Raw genomic sequence first — 19,688 nt, 5'->3', positions numbered from 1 at the left:
ACCAGAGTCAACGTTCCTGACTCTTAAAATGTAGTCCAGAAGGGCATGGTGAAGTTGAGGGACACCAGAGCTTTGCCCTCCTGAAAGACTGAGCGAGTGAGACAGTATTAATAGCCGTATTCATTAAGAAGCAAGTGACAATCCCTGACAGAGATGGATAGCCACCAGTGCTCTGCAGCCATCAACAGCCCCAGGAGTGAAATGTGATGAGTGCCCAGCTCCACGCTGGGAACTCCAAAAATATCGCAGGCTGCTGCCAACTGCAAACCTGGAGCCCACAGGACTTTCTGACCCTGTGACAGCAAAGCTGACTTCCAGCTGCTTGCTTCAGCCTAGACGTGTTAAGTAGCAGACTTCTCTCATTAAAAGTCTCAAATGAGTCAAGGCTTTCCATTTTCCCCAGGCTTGTCAATGATATGTCAAGAAGTGGACCACTCCTTCAGTATCAAAGGAAAAGCTTCCAAGGAAATACAGTGGCCACTCACTGATCCAAGGACAGGAAAGTGTGTTTAAGGGGCAGCAGTGAGCTGGGATGTGCTCCCCTGACCAAGGAGTCACTAAACTATCACTCCACTGGTTTAAAATTAGGCAGCTACACATTGCAACACTGGGGATAGGGAAACAAAACAACTCAAAGCAACCCACCTAGGGCCTCCCCGTGGGCTCAGTGATAAAGAATCTGCCCACCAATGAGGAAGACACGGTTCAATCCTTGATCCAGGAAGATTTCACATGCTGGGGAGCCACTAAGCCTGGGCACCTTAACTACTCTGTGCTCCAAAGCCTGGGAGCTCCAGCTACTGAGCCCATGTGCCACAACTACTGAAGCCCATGAGCCCTAGAGCCCTGTGCTCTGCAACAAGGATGAGCCACTGAAATGAGAAGCCTGAGCACTGCAACTAAAGAGTAGTCCCCACTCACCACAACTAGAAAAATGCCAGAGCAGTAACAAAGACCCAGTGCAGCCAAAAATAAAATAAACAAACAGAATTATATGGCAACCCACTCCAGTACTCTTGCCTGGAAAGTCCCATGGATGGAGCAGACTGGTGGGCTGCAGTCCATGGGGTTGCTAAGAGTCAGACACGACCGAGAGACTTCACTTTCACTTTTCACTTTTCACTTTCATGCATTGGAGAAGGAAATGGCAACCCACTCCAGTGTTCTTGCCTGGAGAATCCCAGGGACGGGGGAGCCTGGTGAGCTGCCGTCTCTAGGGTCGCACAGAATTGGACACGACTGAAGTGACTTAGCAGCAGCAGCACCCATTTAACTAGGTTTGCTTTAAAAACAAACAGAATGAAACAAAACCAGCTAGTAGACAAGAAAAAAACACAGGCAATAAAAAGCTTAACTTAGAAGGTAGAGGGTTTTTTTTATGACTTTAAAAAAATATTTATTTATTTGGCTGTGCTGGGTCTTTGTTGCAGCATGTGGGATCCAGTTCCCTGATGAGGGAGCAATGAACCCAGGAACCCTGCGCTGGGAGCTCAGAGTCTTAGCCCGCTGGACCACCAGGGAAGTCCCCAGAAAGTAGAGCTTTTATTTCAAGTTATCCTACAGGCAGTCAGAAAGGGCTATCATTTTTATCTGGGTCAGTTCTAAGGAACTTAGCTGGAAAATCAAAACAGCTGCAGCCAAGGAGACAGCCCCACTGAAAATAGAAGAGTGTGGGGGATGAGACACAAGAAATTTCAGTATTCAGAAAGCTCTCTGAGTTTGAAATTCTCCAGGTCAAACCAGAGGAGATGAAACCACAGTGGATCCCGATCATCAAGGTATAAGCCATCTAGAGACCTGCCATGCACAGCAACAGGGTCTGGGTCTTAGAGACACCAAGGTGACCTAAAAGATCCTCCAACCCAAAGGACTCTCCCCCCTCACCAACCCCTGACATCCCCCTAGGCCTTGTGGGAACAACTTGAAGGCTCCCAGAATGCTGACACCAGTTGGAGCTGGGGTCACATCAAGCTGCTGTTTGTCATTTGTACCCAGTACAGACTTTTCAGACTGGCTAGTTCAACATATGAATGAGATCTGGGTCAGGTATGTTTTGACGTATCAGGGGAAGAGCCCACAGAGTACCTGCCACCAAACACCATCTCCCTGTTAAACTTCCTTGTCTCACCTGCAGCATAAAGTCCAGTTGTCAGAGTCCAATTCATTAATCTTTTAAAATTTAATTAATTAAATAAATTGTTTTTGACTGTGCTAGGTCTTCATTGCTGCATGCAGGCTTTCTCTAGTTGCAGTGTGCGGGCTTCTCATTGCAGTAGCCTCTCCAGTTGCGGAGCACAGGCTCAGTAACTGTGGCACATGGGCTTAGCTGTTCCATGGCATATGGAATCCTCCTGGACCAGGGATTGAACCAGTGTCCCCTGCATTGGCAGGTGGACTCTTAACTACTGGACACCCATTATTCATTTGGCAACTGTTCATTGAGCACTTAGTATACATGGTGAGTGGACAATGTCAAGTGAACAGGGCCCTACTCCCTGAGCTGGCATTTAAATCCAGGGGTCAAGGCCCCCCAGTACATCCCTTCTAATAGTTTGCCACCATGATCCTGGCCAGAGCACTGTCCTCCCAGCCCTCCAGGGCCCCTGCATCTGCCCTGTGCCCCCAGTCGGGGGCTCATAGCCCACCACTGCATTTACCCAACCCCACCCTTCAATCAAGGCACCGGCCTGATTCCATCATCAAGCTTCGCCCAGCCTCTCCACGAAACAGCCATCTGCCTTCTGCCCCTTCTTAATTCCCATGAAATGAACCAGCCACAACCACAGCTCTCAGTGCTTTTGCTGCCAGGACCCACTCTCAGGCTGCATGCCATTAGACAGGCTGGCGCCATATGCAATTCCTGGCTGCCTGGCATGTCAACCTCCAATTCCAAAGAGCACAGAGAAGCATCGGGCAGAGATGGTGAATTAGTGTATCCAGACCTTGAATCCAGGCTAATTTAAGTCAATCCTTCACAAACACAAGGCTTTATTTTTAGTAAGCAGCTGCTAACAACACAGCTCACCACACAGCACTGTGTCCAGGGCCATCCTGGGGCCGAGAGCTGTGATCTACAGCTTTTCTACGGTATCAGCCTGCAGAATTGGATTACGGGTTCTGTTTGCAAGGGCATAATGTCTCTTCTGTCTTTATATCCTCCAAGGCACTCAGCACAGGATCCAGAGTTTCCAGTAAGAATTCCTATCCCTCCTCCTTTTATTTTTTTATGAAGAAACAATGACCAAGTACCTAATATGTTCTTTCCTCAAGGAATTGCACTGTCTCATAACTGACAGCCCCTAATCATGCAAGAAACTCTTCTCAATGGTATATAACAGACTTATATCATTTGAGCATATGGCTATGCCCTAGGTGTGCTGGATATTGACAGTGACATGCCCTAAAGTAGTAAGTTGTTTACATTTAGATCTTCATGCCACAGCAAGGAAAGGTTCACCTCTCCCTCCAGTACCTGAAATATTAGCAATACCAGGGGCAGGAGAAGAAAGGTGATTAACAGACTGTGAACTCATTAAGTTTGTGGCCCTTTCCCCATGGCCAGGACTCTTGGGGGAGGAACTGGCCCCCCCGGGTGGAGATTCAGCTGACTGCCTGAGCCCTAAATGCCTACTCAGTTTTAAGGATATAAAAAAGCTGAAGACGACTCGCAAAGGCCGAACTTTCAGGAAAAGAGGCACATCTCTTTTCAGAAAGTGATGAATCATTTAAAAATAATAATAAACAATGAGGTGATTAAAATTCCAAGAGACCTAAAATTATAATATGGATCTGATAAAAGGGGACATATTACATCCATAAAGGGAATGAAAATAGTGAAATTGGTAGTTTTTGTTATAATGGAAAAATTCGCAGTTCCTTGTGTTAAATTATATATTAAGATATTTTGCTCAGTCTCGCCCCATGGAAATTAACCACTAATTCAGTTCAGTTCAGCTCAGTCACTCAGTCGTGTCTAACTCTTTGTGACACCATGAATTGCAGCATGCCAGGCCTCCCTGTCCATCACCACCTCCCGGAGACCACCCAAACCCATGTCCATTAAGTCAGTGATGCCATCCAACCATCTTATCCTCTGTTGTCCCCTTCTCCTCCTGCCCTCAATCTTTCCCAGCATCAGGGTCTTTTCCAATGAGTCAGCTCTTCGCATCAGGTGGCCAAAGTACTGGAGTTTCAGCTTCAACATCAGTTCTTCCAATGGACAACCAGGACTGATCTGTATTTTAATTTAAAGCAAATAGACTCATTTCACCACCTTGATAAACATCTAACATTTTCATGGGACAATGAATATATGTGTTTCACAAACAACACAATGTCTTAAAAGCAATTTCAAATCTCAAGGGTGGGTAAATCTTAACAGTTGGCTATGGTTTCATCTCCTGGGGTCTCTTTCTTCTAAGCAGAACACTATAAAATGCAAATAGAATGCAGTCTAATTGTCCAATATTCACATAGAAAATATGAATATAAATCATCGTTCTTCTTCCCATGGTAGAAAGCAAGGAATAAAGGGGTTCCCTGTGGAAACTTCTTCAAGAGCTGGGAATACCAGACCACCTGACCTGCCTCTTGAGAAATCTGTATGCAGGTCAGGAAGCAACAATTAGAACTGGACATGGAACAACAGACTGGTTCCAAATAGGAAAAGGAGTACGTCAAGGCTGTATATTGTCACCCTACTTATTAACGTACATACAGAGTACATCATGAGAAATGCTGGGCTGGAGGAAGCACAAGCTGGAATCAAGATTGCCGGGAGAAATATCAATAACCTCAGGTATGCAGATGACACCACCCTTATGGCAGAAAGTGAAGAAAAACTAAAGAGTCTCTTGATGAAAGTGAAAGAGGAGAGTGAAAAAATTGGCTTAAAGCTCAACATTCAGAAAATGAAGATCATGGCATCTGGTCCCATCACTTCATGGCAAATAGATGGGGAAACAATGGAAACAGCGTCAGACTTTATTTTTTTGGGCTCCAAGATCACCGTGGATGGTGATTGCAGCCATGAAATTAAAAGACGCTTGCTCCTTGGAAGAAAAGCTATAACAAACCTAGACAGCATATTAAAAAGTGGAGACATTACTAACAAAGGTCCATCTAGTCAAAGCTATGGTTTTTCCAGTAGTCATGTATGGATGTGAGAGTTGAACCATAAAGCTGAGTGCCAAATAACTGATGCTTTTGAAGTAAGGTGTTGGAGAAGACTCTTGAGAGTCCCTTGGACTGCAAGGCGATCAAATCAGTCAATCCTAAAGGAGACCAGTCCTGAATATTCATTGGAAGGAATGATGCTAAAGCTGAAACTCCAGTACTTTGGCCACCTCATGTGAAGAGTTGACTCATTGGAAAAGACTCTGATGCTGGGAGGGATTGGGGGCAGGAGGAGAAGGGGACAACAGAGGATGAGATGGCTGGATGGCATCACTGACTTGATGGACATGAGTCTGAGTGAACTCCGGGAGTTGGTGATGGACAGGGAGGCCTGGTGTGCTGCGATTCATGAGGTCGCCAAGAGTCAGACACGACTGAGTGACTGAACTGACGTGAACTGAAGAGTTTGGGGTTCCCTGAACAGGAACTTTGTCTTCTATTCCTTTTGAATTTCCTCCTCACCCCTATTGAGACTCCAAAGCACAAGCATTAAATAAGTGCTTAATTAACCAGAGGACTGTCTCAGAGCAGTATTAATTAGAAATTCAAGGCAAGCAATTATTAGAAGGAGTAGGACTTTGGAGATAATTAAAGTCTCAGCCTCGTAAACTGTAATGTGGCAACAGTTTTGGAAGTGCAGCTGCTCTGGCTCCATCTATTGAATTAAACTCAGTTCTTGGGAGCAGGAAGGAGACCTCTGAGAGAACTGCTCTCAGTAAACCATAAACAGGCACCAGTCGGTGCTTCTAAATTAAATTACAGCTTAGAAACAAAGAAGTGATGCCAAGTCTGAGTGATGGGCCCACAAACTTTAAATATCTAATTCAAGATCACAATGTCTTCCAAGGATAAGAACTTGGTTGCTTTTTCTCCTTAAGCCAGACAGCCAGAACATACCTTAAAATAAGTAAATTTTGGTTTTGTAATACCTAGTTTCTTTCATGCATTGTCCCTTCATCAACACACAAAAAAGTTTAGTTTCCAAAGGTAGAATCAGCCAAATTTTTACAGCCACACCATTTTTGGACTTCAGAACAATACCATGGAGCAGAACAGATTTCCTAACACCATTTTGCCAGGCGTATTGGACACAAAAACTCTCTCAGAAAATCATCATCTTTTCTAAGGAATTCACTCCTTTTCTACTTTTTTTGTTTTTTTTACCCCCCATCTTTTTTTCCCCCCACACTATACAGCATCTTAGTTCCACAACCAGGGATTGAACCCACACCCCCTGCAGTGGCAGCTCAGCATCTTAATCACTGGACTGCAATGGAATTTCCTTTTTTCCCATATTTTTAAAATTGAGACATAGTTATGCTATACAGTAAGTCTTTGTTGTCTTATTTATCTTACAAATAGTCATGTGTATCTGCTAATCCCAAACTCCTTATTTATCCCTCCCCCACCCTCTCCCTCTTGGTAATCACAAATTTGTTTTCAGTGTCTATGAGTCTATTTGTTTTATAAGCAAGTTCATTTGTATCTCTTTTTAGATTCCATATATAAGTGATATCATATGACACTTGTCTTTCTCTGACTTTACTAAGTATGACAGTCTCTAGGTCTGTGCATATAAAGTCAACAGGAGTCCTCAATAGAAAAATTATAGTCTCTTCAATAAATGGTGTTGGGAAACCTGAATATTCACACTAGAAGAATGAAACTGGACCTCTATCTTATGCCACTCATCAAATCAACTCTAAACGGATTAAAGGCTTAAACTTAAGAAATTTAAAAATTTTGAAACTGTAAAACTACTAGAAGAAAACACAGGGGAAAAGCCCCTTGATACAGGTTTTGGCAACAATTTTTGGGGGTAGGACACCAACGGAGCAAGCAACAAGAGCAAAAATAAACAAGTGGGGCTATATCAAACTAAAATTGTCTGCACAGAGAAAGAAACTCTCAGTAAAACAAAAGGCAACCTACAGAATGGAAGTATAATAGATATTTACCAACCTTTTATTTTAGGAGGATTTAGCACAGAAAATGTAAAGGAACTCAAACAACTCAATAGCAAAAACACAAACAATCCAATTAAAATGGGCAAAAGACTTGAGTAGAGATTTTACCAGAAAAGACAGACAAATGGTCAACAGATACATGAAAAGGTGCTCAACATCACTAATTATCAGGGAAAAACAAATCAATACAAGATGTCACCGCAAACCTGTTAGAATGGCTATTATAAAAAAGATGACAGTGTTGGTGAGAATATAGAGAAAAGGCCACATTTGTGCACTGTTGGTGGGAAATGTAAACTTGTGAAGCCACTACAAAAAACAGGATGGACGTTCCTCAAGAAACTGAAAATAGAACTATCATATGATCCAGCAATCCCACTTCTGGGTATATAACCAAACAAAATGAAATTACTGTCTTAAAATGACATCTGTACTCCCATGTTCATAGCAGCATTATTTACAACAGTCATAACATGGAAATAACCGAATTATCCACTGACAGACGAATGAATTAAGAAAATGTGATTTTATATTTTATTTTTTATGGGCATAAAAATTTAAAACATCTATCTATGCAATATTAATCAGTCATGAGATAGAAGGAACCTTGAGGGCAGCTATGTGAAATAAATTAGAAAGACAAAATGCTATTATGATCTCACTTATGTGTGAAAACAAAAAGAGCCAAAGTTGTAGAAAGAGGAAGTAGAATGGTTGTTGTCAGCAGCTGGAGTGAGAGAAATGGAGAGAAACTGGTCAAAGGGTACAAATTTCTAGTTATTAGATGAATAAATCCTGGAGATCTAATGTACAGTGTGGTGACTATATTTAACAATACTGTATTACACACTTGAAGGTTGCTAAGAGAATAGACATTGAAAGCTCTCAAAACACAAAAAATATAATTATGTGAGGTGATGGATGCTTTAACTAAGCTTATTGTGATAATCATTTCACAATATATGTGTATCACGCCATCATACTGTACATCTTAAACTTTCACAATACTATATGTCAATTGTATCTCAATCAAGCTTGGTGGAATAAAAGAAACTCCTGGGCAACCAGGCAAAAAGACAAGTCACTTATGAAAGAAAAGAAAATCAAGCTGGCCTTGGAGTTCTTGGTAGCATGATCTATGAGAAGATACTGTAGCACGACCCGTAACACACAAGGCAAACAAAATGTGAGCCAGAGCTTTCCATCCAGCCAAGATGTCTTCAGTATAACAGGTAGAAAAGAACATTTGGAAACACTGGCGATATTTTTTCTCTGATTCCCTCCTTGGAGAAACTATTAGAAGATAAACTTTAGTCAACCAAGGGATGGCTTGGGAAACCAAAGCAGATGGACTGCAAGTGAGAACTAAACGTACTTAATAGAAGAATTAAAACAAACATGAGAATTGGAATGATAGAAGTAAAGGTAAACAAATTCAGTCTTTAAGTTGCTTACCTGGGGGTAATAACAGTAGAGTAACCCACAGGATGATGGTTATAACAATAACAACTTATAAATTATTGACTGGTTAACTATGTACCAGGTACTGCTTAAAACACTGTGTGTGCATGTATAAATATATACACAGTGTTTTATACAGTGTATACACACACACACACATATATATATACACAAATACATATATATATAAATATATTCCTAACCACCCATAAGGTGAACGTCATCGTGCATGCTGCATGCTCAGTCACTTCAGTCATGTCTGACTCTGCAACCGCATGGACTGTAGCCCACCAGGCTCCTCTGCCCGCGGGATTCTCCAGGCAAGGATACTGGAATGGGTTGCCACGCCCTCCTCCAGGGGATCTTCCTGGCCCAGGGATTGAACCCAAGTCTCTTATGCCTCCTGCAATGGCAGGTGGCTTCTTTGTTACCAGTGCCATGTGGAAAGCCCCAAACATCATCATCTCCATTCATAAAGAAGAAAGCCAAAGATCAGATTAGTTAAGTACCTTAACTAAGATCACATAGCTAAGCAATAAATCCAACCTTAGGTCTGGCTCCAAAGTCTGGGCCTTTAATTTTATTGCATTTGAGTTCCCTGAAGATAGTACAACACTTTATTTTTCTCCGGCTCCTCATCATTTAACACAAATAATATAATATACAGCAATATGCTCCCCAGGTGGCACAGGGGTAAAGAATCCACCTGCCAATGCAGGAGATGCAAAAGATGTGGTTTGATCCCTGGGTCTGGAAGATCCCCTGGAGAAGGAAATGGCAACCCACTCCAGTATTCTTGCCTGGAGAATCCCATGGACAGAGGAGCCTGGTGGGCCACAGTCCATGGGGTCATAAAGAGTTGGACATGACTGAGCAACTGAGCACATGGCACGTAAACAGTAATATAATATAGTATAATATAATAATAATTTATTAGTCCCATTTTATAGATGAGAAAAGGAGGCAGAAAGGTTAAATAACTTTCCCAAAGTTACACAGCTACTTAAGTGATGATGCAGCTAGAGTGGCTCTAGACCAATACAATCCAATACTAATTCAATAGGTGAACCACATATATAATTTCTAATTTTCTAGTAGCCACAATTAAGTTAGAAAGAACTTAATTTTATAAATATATTTGATGCAATGCATATTTTTATCAGTTTGACATTTAATCTATATTAAATACATTTTGTGATAATTCACATGTTTTCATGTGGTAATTTGCATTTTTCCCCACTCAGTCTTTGAGATCCTAGGTGTATTTTTCACTTACAGCACATCACCTTTCTTTTTTTTGCCACTTGGTGCAGTTTGTGGGATTTCAGTTCCTGGAGCAGAGATTGAACTGGGCCCCCAGCAGTAAAAGCACGGAATCCTAAGCACTGGACCACCAGGGGATTCCTTACAATGCATCTCAAGTTGGATTCACACTTCCAGGCTCACAGCCACAGGTGGTTGGTGGCTCCCATACTGAACAGAGCAGATCCAAACCTACATGCGTCACCAATAGCATCCCAACTCTCCATTTCCCATTCTCCAACACTGATTCCTGAGGTGTTATTTTATAAAATAAAAAATAGAAACTGGATATATTATCTTCCTTCAGAGAAAGCCAATCCTGGGGTTAAGGTTTCATCTCTATAAAAGGTCATATTTATGCTTATCATTCAGTTCAGTTCAGTCACTCAGTTGTGTCCAACTCTTTGCTACCCAAGGACTGCAGTATGCCAGGCTTCCCTGTCCATTACCAACTCCCAGAGCTTGCTCAAACTCATGTCCATTGTGTCAGTGATGCCATCCAACCATCTCATCCTCTGTCGTCCCCTTCTCCTCCTGCCTTCATCTTTCCCAGCATCAGTCTCTTCCAATGAGTCAGTTAGCCAAAGGTAGCATCAGGTAGCCAAAGTATTGGAGCTTCAGCGTCAGCATAAGTCCATCTAGTGAATATTCAGGACTCATCTCTTTTAGGACTGACTGATTTGATCTCCTTGCAGTCCAAGGGACTCTCAAGAGTCTTCTCCAACACATGTTCAAAAGTATCAGTTCTTTGGCACTCAGCTTCCTTTATGGTCCAATTCTCACATCCAAACATGACTACTGGAAAAACCATAGCTTTGACTAGACAGACCTTTGTTGGTGAAGTAATGGCTCTACTTTTTAATATGCTGTGTAGGTTGGTCATAGCTTTTCTTCTAAGAAGCAAGCGTCTTTTAATTTCACAGCTGCAGACACCACCTGCAGTGATTTTGGAGCCCAAGAAAATAAAGTCTGTCACTGTTTCCACTGTTTTCCCATCTATTTGCCATGAAGTGATGGGACTGGATGCCATGATCTTAGTTTTCTGAATGTTGAGTTTTAAGCCAGCTTTTTCACTCTTCTCTTTCACTTTCACCAAGAGGCTCTTCAGTTCCTCTTTGCTTTCTGCCATAAGGGTGGTGTCATCAGCATATCTGAGATTATTGATATTTCTCCCAGCAATCTTGATTCCAGCTTGTGCTTCATCCAGTCTAGCATCTTACACAATGTACTCTACATGTAAGTTAAATAAGCAAGATGACAATACACAGCTTTGGCATACTCCTTTCCACGTTCCATGTCCAGTCCTAACTTTTGCTTCTTGACCTGCATACAGGTTTCTCAGGAGGCAGGTAAGGTGGTCTGGAGGTGGTCTGGTATTTTCATTTCTTTAAGAATTTTCCAGTTTGTTGTGACCCACGCAGTCAATGAAACAGAAGTAGATGTTTTTCTGAAACTCTCTTGCCTTTTCTATGATCTAACAGATGTTGGCAATTTAATCTCTGGTTCCTTTGCCTTTTCTAAATCCAACTTGAACATCTGGAAGTTCTTGGTTCATGTTCTGTTGAAGCCTGGCTTGGAGAATCTTGAGCATTACTTTGCTAGCATATGAGATGAGTGCCATTGTGTGGTAGTTTGAGCATTCTTTGGCATTACCTTTCTTTGGGATTGGAATGAAAACTGACCTTTTCCAGTCCTGTGACCACTGCTGAGTTTTCCAAATTTGCTGGCATATTGAGTGCAGCACTTTCATAGCATCATCTTTTAGGATTTGAAATAGCTCAACTGGCATTCCATCACCTCCACTAGCTTTGTTCATAGTGATGCTTTCTAAGGCCCATTTTACTTCTCATTCCAGGATGTCTGGCTCTAGGTGAGTGATCACACCATGGTGGTTATCTGGGTCATGAAGATCTTTTTTGTACAGTTCTTCTGTGTATTCCTGCCACGCCTTTAAAATATCTTCTGCTTCTGTTAGGTCCATACTGTTTCTGTCTTTTATTGTGCTCATCTTTGCATGAAATGTTCCCTTGGTATCTCTAATTTTCTTGAAGAGATCTCTAGTCTTTCCCATTCTATTGTTTTCCTCTATGTGTATCATTGGATCATATTTTTTATGTTCATCTGTTCTCCCTGTATTTTTCTCTTCCCCATCTCCTTCTTCCACATTGATGCAGGTATCAGGGACACAGCAAAGTTGCCCCAAAAAAGGCAGCCCAGAAAGATGAAATGGCCTGTAAGACATTCTGGCTTTTTCTATTGAAGCCTAACCCCATCCCCCACCCCCTGAGGAGAGGTGCTGGGGTTTACAAAGCAGGCAGCTTTAAGAAGCAGTAGGAAGAGAAGCATTATCCCAGATTAGAAGGAGATTCCCCTTGGCTTGGGGAAGAAGAGAAGAGCATCCTGGGATAAGGTGAGAACTGGCCCTGAGTCTCTGCAGCACCCTGGGACGAAGGCCCAGGGTAAATGGTGGGGTTGGCGGGGTAGAGTCTACAAAGGACTCCCACATCCAAAGCCACCATGCACAGGAGCAGCAGAGAACTGCTCAGCATGGAGTGACCACAAGATGGGCACAGGGGACAATTATAGGGCAATTTGCAGGAACAGATGTCCAACTACTAGAGTCGCCTCGTGATGCCTCAGCACAGCCGAGGATCTCCAAGCTGTGGGAAAAGCTCAGCAGTCATCCCTGGGAATGACTGGAGTTAACCTTCCCCTAATCTGCTGCAATAGTAGGGCACTGGAATCAAACATTAAACTGAATTCTAGACACCAAAGAAAGTGGCCAGCCTTGGACTTGCACCCTATACACACACAAAGAGAGAATGGAATATTATTCAGCCTTTTAACGGAAGGAAATTCTGACACGTGCTGTAACATGGATGAGCCCTGAGGACATGTGCTAAGTAAAATTACCCAGTCACAAAATGACACATGCTGTGTGATTCCAATTACCTAGAACAGTCAGATTCAGACACAGGAAGCAGAATGGTAAATGTTGGGGGCAGGGCTGTGGAGAGGGAGAAATGGAGAGTTTTTTTTAATGGGTACAGAGTTTCAGTTTTCCAAGAGGGACAAAGTTCTGGAGATGGTTGCACAACACAGTGAAGGTACTTGACACTCCTGAGTTTAGAGAATGTACTTAACACTTTAAAAATGGTTCAGATGATAATTTTTTTTTTGGCTGTGCCACTTGGCATATGAGATCTTAGTTCCCCAACCTGGGATCAAACCCATGCTCCCTGCAGCATGGTGTCTTAACTACTGGACTGTCAGGAAAGTCCTTAAGATGATAAATTTTATGTTATGTACATTTTACAACAGGACTTAAAAACTATTATCTTGACTACAGAGGTTCATAGTCTTGATATAGTGCATGGGGTGAGGGGAACTCACGCTCTGGAAACCTCAAAGTCGGAAACAGCAGGACATTTCTTTCAGTTGCCAGTTCGCTTCTCTGAGCGCTGCTCCTCCAACCCCACACTTGGCAGTACGTCTTTTCTACATAACAGAAGGCGGAATTATCTCCAGAGGAGACTAAAGAAGGCCTTGAAGGAGCTCAACTGATAAATGCTTGAGACAACTGATGGAGAGACAGGGAGGGGGATGCTTCCCTTTATAACAAGTTGCCAAGGAACACATAGGCCTGAATTAAACCCCATTTATGGTCACTGGTGTGCCTTGGGGAGCTGGTGACATTTCACAGTCTTCACCTTGACTGATTCATTGCCCACTAGGTTTAATCTTACAAATTACTTTCAAAGGCAAGGCATACATCCTAAATTAATGTTTTTCTTAGATTAGCATCAATCTTGCTTATCAACTGATGTTTTCTCAAATTCCCTGGAGATGTCCACCTCACCATCAGAGCAAAGGTGTAAGTGACCCAAAGCAGTGACCCTGATGAGCTCAACTGGAACCTTCCCTGCTCTGGAGCAACCCAGAATCTGAACTCACAAAGTGTGTGTCAACTCCCGAGCTGCGAAGGCAAGTGGCTCCAGCGCAGTCCCAGAGCCCTTCTCTCTGGAGCCTCTGCAACATTGTTATGTAAACAGAGGAAACTTGCAAACATGTGTACCCTGCACTTCTTCCCCAGCCCCAAACTACCCCCAAAGAATAGTTCCTGGCTGTTTGAAGTTAGAAATCTTTCTGATGATTATTATAAATGAGCGGGAAGATAGGGGTCCGGATAGGCTTTCTCAGACTTCTAATGCCCTCCGTGCTGGGTCATCTCACATTCCCACAGGAGCTGCCTTCCCTGCTCCACTCTTCTCGGTGGTGTTTACTCAGTGTATTTTGAGCTTAGCAATTTCATCAGCTCCCCAAAGAAACTCCCATCTCCTGCTTTCGGAGGAAGCTTCTAGAACTGGATTCCTGAATCACAGTACTATTTCTCACTTATTTCCTGAGCTTGTTCTCAATGCCTATTAAACCCTCTGATCACATCGTTTGAATGAAAGAGGAAGTTCATTCAGCCTCCAGAGTTTCCTGTATGCCCTTGGCCCTCACAAGAGGCAGGATCATCCAGCATATACAGCTAGCAGCACTGCCAGCCCTGACGGGGAGGCAGCAGAAAACCCACAAGAAGTGCGGCATCCTCATTATAGCTTCCAGACAACCCGGGCCACAGAGCACTCTGCCTGTCCAAGAATGAAGACTGCACTGACACGCCTGGGGCCATGTCTCTAGAAGTTTCCCAAGTTAGGAAACACATCTCACTGAGGCTACTTCCTCAGGTAATAAATACACTTATGCCTGGTTGCCAGGCTGCCAAATGCTCCATTAACATCTATGAACTCTGCCCTTGTACCACATGAATAATACAAAAGATACGGTTAGTCTCTCTCCCTTGTGCTTTATTTTTCAAAGCTAGGAATCATCTGGAGTTATTAAGACATAAAGTACACACTTCTTTTTGACCCCAGATACCTGGAGGGAGTTTTCCTTTCAGTTTCCTTGAATTCCAAGTAATCACACTGTCACCATCCTTAATGGGAAAGGCAGGAAATTCTACACACTCTGTTCTCTCTGCAAATGCATGGAATCTGAAATAGGAAGAGATTTGCCACATTAGGATAGTAAGTGCACATGTCTATTCATTATCCCAAGGCTGTGAATTTGCTCTTCTGTGGTGCTAAGCCTCTTCCAAGTATTCACTGCTTTCCCCTGTACCTTGTCAATTCCCACAAACAAGACAGGAAGGCAGAACAGAACAGAGAATTGAGAAGCCATTGGGATTTTAACTGTTGACTCTTCCGTTCATTAGAGGACACTTAGCTCAACCAAATGGTATTTACTGATCCTGGAAAAATGATACCCTGTGCTGAGATTTATTCTTTTGTTCCCAGGATTCCATCATGTCAACACTGTTTTGATAGCCAAGAAGCTAATGAGGGGCCAGACAGTCCCCACAGTCCTGAGGGCTCAGTGTTGAAATTTGGTGATAACAGGCATTATTGGCTCATCTGATGGGCTGCTGATGGGCTTCAGTCAGCTTTAACTCAGCAAACACACACTGCCCCCAGGACCTGAGCATAAGGACTAATGAAAAGAAGTCAGTGTGGGCAAGTTTTTAAGGCCTGACTTCTCTAAGTGGGGTCCCAGGAGCAGCAGCAGCACCTGGGAGCTGGCTCGGGATGCACATTCCTGGGCCCCACCTGGATTCACTGAGTCAGAACTTGCACTTTAACAAGGTCCCTGGGGCAGTTCCATGTAGCTTAAAGCTCAAAAAGCACCTGTGTACCAATGTTCATGGGGCACTATTTACCCTAGCCAAGACATGGAAGCAACCTAGGCGTCCATCAATAGATGAATGAATAAACAAGATGTGGCACCTATATACAATGGAATATTATTCAACCACAGGAAGAATGAAACAACACCATGCGCAGCACCATGGATGGACCTAGAGGTTATCATATGAAATGAAATAAATCAGAAAGACAAACATTGTATGACACCACTTATAGGCAAAGGATACAGGGAAAGATATATCCAACTGAATGCACAGTTCCAAAGAATAGCAAGGAGAGGAAAAAAGACTTCTTAAGTGAATAATGCAAAGAAACAGAGAAAACAATAGAACTGGAAACACTGGAGATCTCTTCAAGAAAATATCAAGAGATATCAAGGGAACATTTCATGCAAAGATGGGCACAATAAAGGACAGAAATGGTATGAAACTAACAGAAGCAGAAGATACTAAGAAGAGGTGGCAAGAATACACAAAACTGTACAAAAAAAGGTCTTAATGACCTGGATAACCATGATGGTTTGATCACTCAAGGAGAGTCAGACACCCTGGACTGTAAAGTCAAGTGGGCCTTAGGAAGCATTGTTGTTGTTCACTCACCAAGTTGTGTCTGATGCTTTGCAAGCCCATGGACTGCAGCATGCCAGGCTTCCCTGTCTCCCACTATCTCCCAGAGTTTGCCCAAGTTCATGTCCACTGCATTGGTGATGCCATCCAAACATCTAATCCCCTGCTGCCCTCTTCTCCTTCTGCCTTCAATCTTTCCCAACATCAAGATCAGCTCTTCACATCAGGTGGCCAAAGTATTAGAGCTTCTACTTCAGCATCAATCCTTCCAGTGAATATTCAGAGTTGATTTCCTTTAGGATTCACTGCTCTGACCTCCTTGCTGCCCACGGGATTCTTAACAGTCTCCTCCAAAACCACAGTTCAAAAGCAACAATTCTTCAGCATTCTGACTTCTTTATGGTCCAGTTCTCACAACCATCAGTTCAGTTCAGTTGCTCACTCGTGTCTGATTCTTCGTGACCCCATGGACCACAGCACACCAGGCTTCCCTGTCCATTGCCAACTCCCAGAGCTTACTCAAATTCATGTCCATTGAGTTGGTGATGCCATCCAACCATCTCATCCTTTGTCATCCCCTTCTCTCCTGCCTTCAATCTTTTCCAGCATCAGGGTCTTTTCCAATGAATCAGTTCTATGCATCAGGTGGCCAAAGTACTGGAATTTCAGCTTTAGCATCAGTCCTTCCAATGAATATTCAGGACTGATCTCTTTTAGGATGGACTGGTTGGATCTCCTTGCGGTCCAAGGGACTCTCAAGACTCTTCTCCAATACCACAGTTTAAAAGCATCAATTCTTCAGTGCTCAGCTTTCTTTATGGTTCAACTCTCACATCCATAACATGACTACTGGGAAAACCATAGTTTTGACTAGATGGAACTTTGTTGGCAAAATAATGTCTCTGCTTTTTAATATGCTGTCTAGGCTGGTCATAGCTTTTCTTCCAAGGAGCAAGCATCTTTTAATTTCATGGCTGCATTCACCATCTGCTGTGATTTTGGAGCCCAAGAAAATGAAGTCTGTCACTGTTTCCACTGTTCCCCCATCTATTTTCCATGAAGTGATGGGACTGGATGCCATGATCTTCATTTCCTGAATGTTGAGTTTCAAGCCAACTTTTTCACTCTCCTCTTTCACTTTCATGAAAAGGCTTTTTAGTTTTTCACTTTCTGCCAAAAGGGTGGTAGCATCTGAATATCTGAAGTTATTGCTTTTTCTCCCGGCAATCTTGATTCCAGCTTGTGCTTCATCCAGCTCGGCATTTCACATGATGTCCTCTGCATATAAGTTAAATAAGCAGGGTGACAATACTCGACATACTCTTCCCCAATTTGGAACCAGTCTGTTGTTCCAAGTATAGTTCTAACTGTTGCCTCTTGACCTGTATACAGGTTTCTCAGGAGGCAGGTCAGGTGGTCTGGTATTCCCATCTCTTTAAGAGTTTTCCAGCTTTTTATGATCCCCTTCACGGATCACTGCCTTGTTGTGGTGAAGGGGCTTGCATAACTTAATGAAGCAATGAGCCATGGTGTGCAGGGCCACCCAAGATGGACGGATCATAGTGGACAGTTCTGACAAAACATGATCCATCCACTGGAGGAGGGAATGGCAAACCACCCCAGTATACCTGCAGTGAAAACACCATGAACTGTATAAATAGGAAGGATTAGTACGAACAAAGCTAGTGGAGGTGATGGAATTCCAGATGAGCTACTTCAAATCCTAAAAGATGAAGCTGTGAAAGTGCTGCACTCAATATGCCAGCAAATTTGGAAAACTCAGCAGTGGCCACAGGACTAGAAAAGGTCAGTTTTCATTCTAATCCCAAAGAAGGACAATGCCAAAGAACGTTCAAACTACTGCACAACTGCGCTCATCTCACATGCTAGCAAGATAATGCTCAAAATCCTTTAAGCTAGGTTTCAACAGTACATGAATCAAGAACTTCCAGAGGTACAAGCTAGATTTAGAAAAAGCAGAGGAACGAGAGATCAAATTGCCAACATCCATTGGATCATAAAAAAAGCAAGAGAATTCCCCCAAAAATCTGCTTCATTGACTATACTAAAGCCTTTGACCATATGAGTCACAACAAACTGTGGAAAATTCTTAAAGAGATGGGAATACCAGACCATCTTACCTGCCTCCTGAAAAGCCTATAAGTAGGTCAAGAAGCAACAGTTAGAACCGGACATGGAACAACAGACTGGTCCAAAATTGGGAAAGCAGTACGTCAAGGTTGTATATTGTTACCTTGCTTATTTAACTTATATGCAGAGTGAACATCATGTGAGATGCCAGACTGGATGAAGCACAAGCTGGAATCAAGATTGCCAGAAGAAATATCAACAACCTCAGATATGCAGATGGCTGCCGGGAGCCAGTGTGAGGAATCCCGCCCGTGACAAGGTCATGAGGAAGGAAGCTGACATACGCAAGGCGTGCTCAGACTTCAGGGACCCCTCTGGAAATTCCTAAGCATGTACCCCAACAAAAATCTGCCGGCTTTTGTGCTCTGCTTTTCCACTCTTCTGACATTTTCTGGAAAAAGTCAATTCAGGGCTTTAGTCTTCTGCATTTGAAAGAGTGTTTCAATCCAAAAACCCCTCCGATGGCTTTCTAGCCTGCCTGCAGGACTCGTACAGCTGCGCATGTGATTGTTTGAGGCCTCCTGACCGCAGGAGGCACAGGAAGCTTAAAACATCCTAGGAATGTAGGAGCTTCCGAGGAGTCAAAATCTTTAGAATAGGACTGATTAAAGGTTTCATTTGTTGAGTCAATGCTTGCTGCCAAATTTTCGTATCCTTTATTTTTAGATATAGTTGGTATATAGAAAAACAAGTAGTAGACCTGGTATTAGCAACATTAGATCTTCGAGTTAAGTACCTTCTTTGTTATATCCCACTGCACCTTTGTTCTATAGAGATGTAACTTTAATGCTTTAAGGAGATGCAAATTAAAGAAAAACACTTCAGGGGAAACAAAATCAACATTCATTAAGGAAGAGAGATAAAAAGTGTTAACAAGCTTCTTGGCCAGAAGATAATGTAAATCACCTGAGACCTTTTGTATACAAAATGATGTATAGAAAGAGTCTGGGCTGCGAACGCTACATAATTCTGTGTTACCCATTGATCTCCATGTTTTATCAAAAGTATAAAAGGCCTTCTGAACAATAAAGGATCGGACCAGTTTCTCGAACTAGTCTCTCGGCCTGGTTTCTTGGGACTCTGGCTCCCCCCATGTCTCTCTCTCTCCTCTTCTCTCCCCTTTCCTCTCTCTGCTCTTTACTTTAACTTCAGGCTGAATCTCCATCTGGGGCGCGGAGGCTCGCCAGGTCTACTTACTTGCCCCGGCTGTTAAGACCCGCACGAAAGGGAGCTTAAGGCGAGGCACCCTTAGATATTCAAGTGGGCGCCGGTGGCCCAACGTAGATGGTGCAAATTCCTTGTCTGGAATTTTATTG

The 19,688-nt window shown here is 43.0% G+C and overlaps 1 protein-coding gene across 1 annotated transcript in view; it reads right to left on the bottom strand.

Annotated features, from left to right (window-relative positions):
- Positions 1-19,688, bottom strand: part of VWA3B (von Willebrand factor A domain containing 3B) — a 187,590-nt gene that overhangs the window by 132,895 nt on the left and 35,007 nt on the right. The window contains exon 7 of the mRNA XM_013967429.2: positions 14,832-14,947. Within this exon, the coding sequence (XP_013822883.2) occupies positions 14,832-14,947 (116 nt within the window). The remainder of the gene's footprint in view (positions 1-14,831; positions 14,948-19,688) is intronic.

Source organism: Capra hircus, chromosome 11 (genome assembly GCF_001704415.2).
Source record: "Capra hircus breed San Clemente chromosome 11, ASM170441v1, whole genome shotgun sequence".
Classification (NCBI taxonomy): domain Eukaryota; kingdom Metazoa; phylum Chordata; class Mammalia; order Artiodactyla; family Bovidae; genus Capra; species Capra hircus.
The sequence above is the reverse complement of the archived record's forward strand: the minus strand, read 5'-3'. Positions and strand labels throughout refer to the sequence as shown.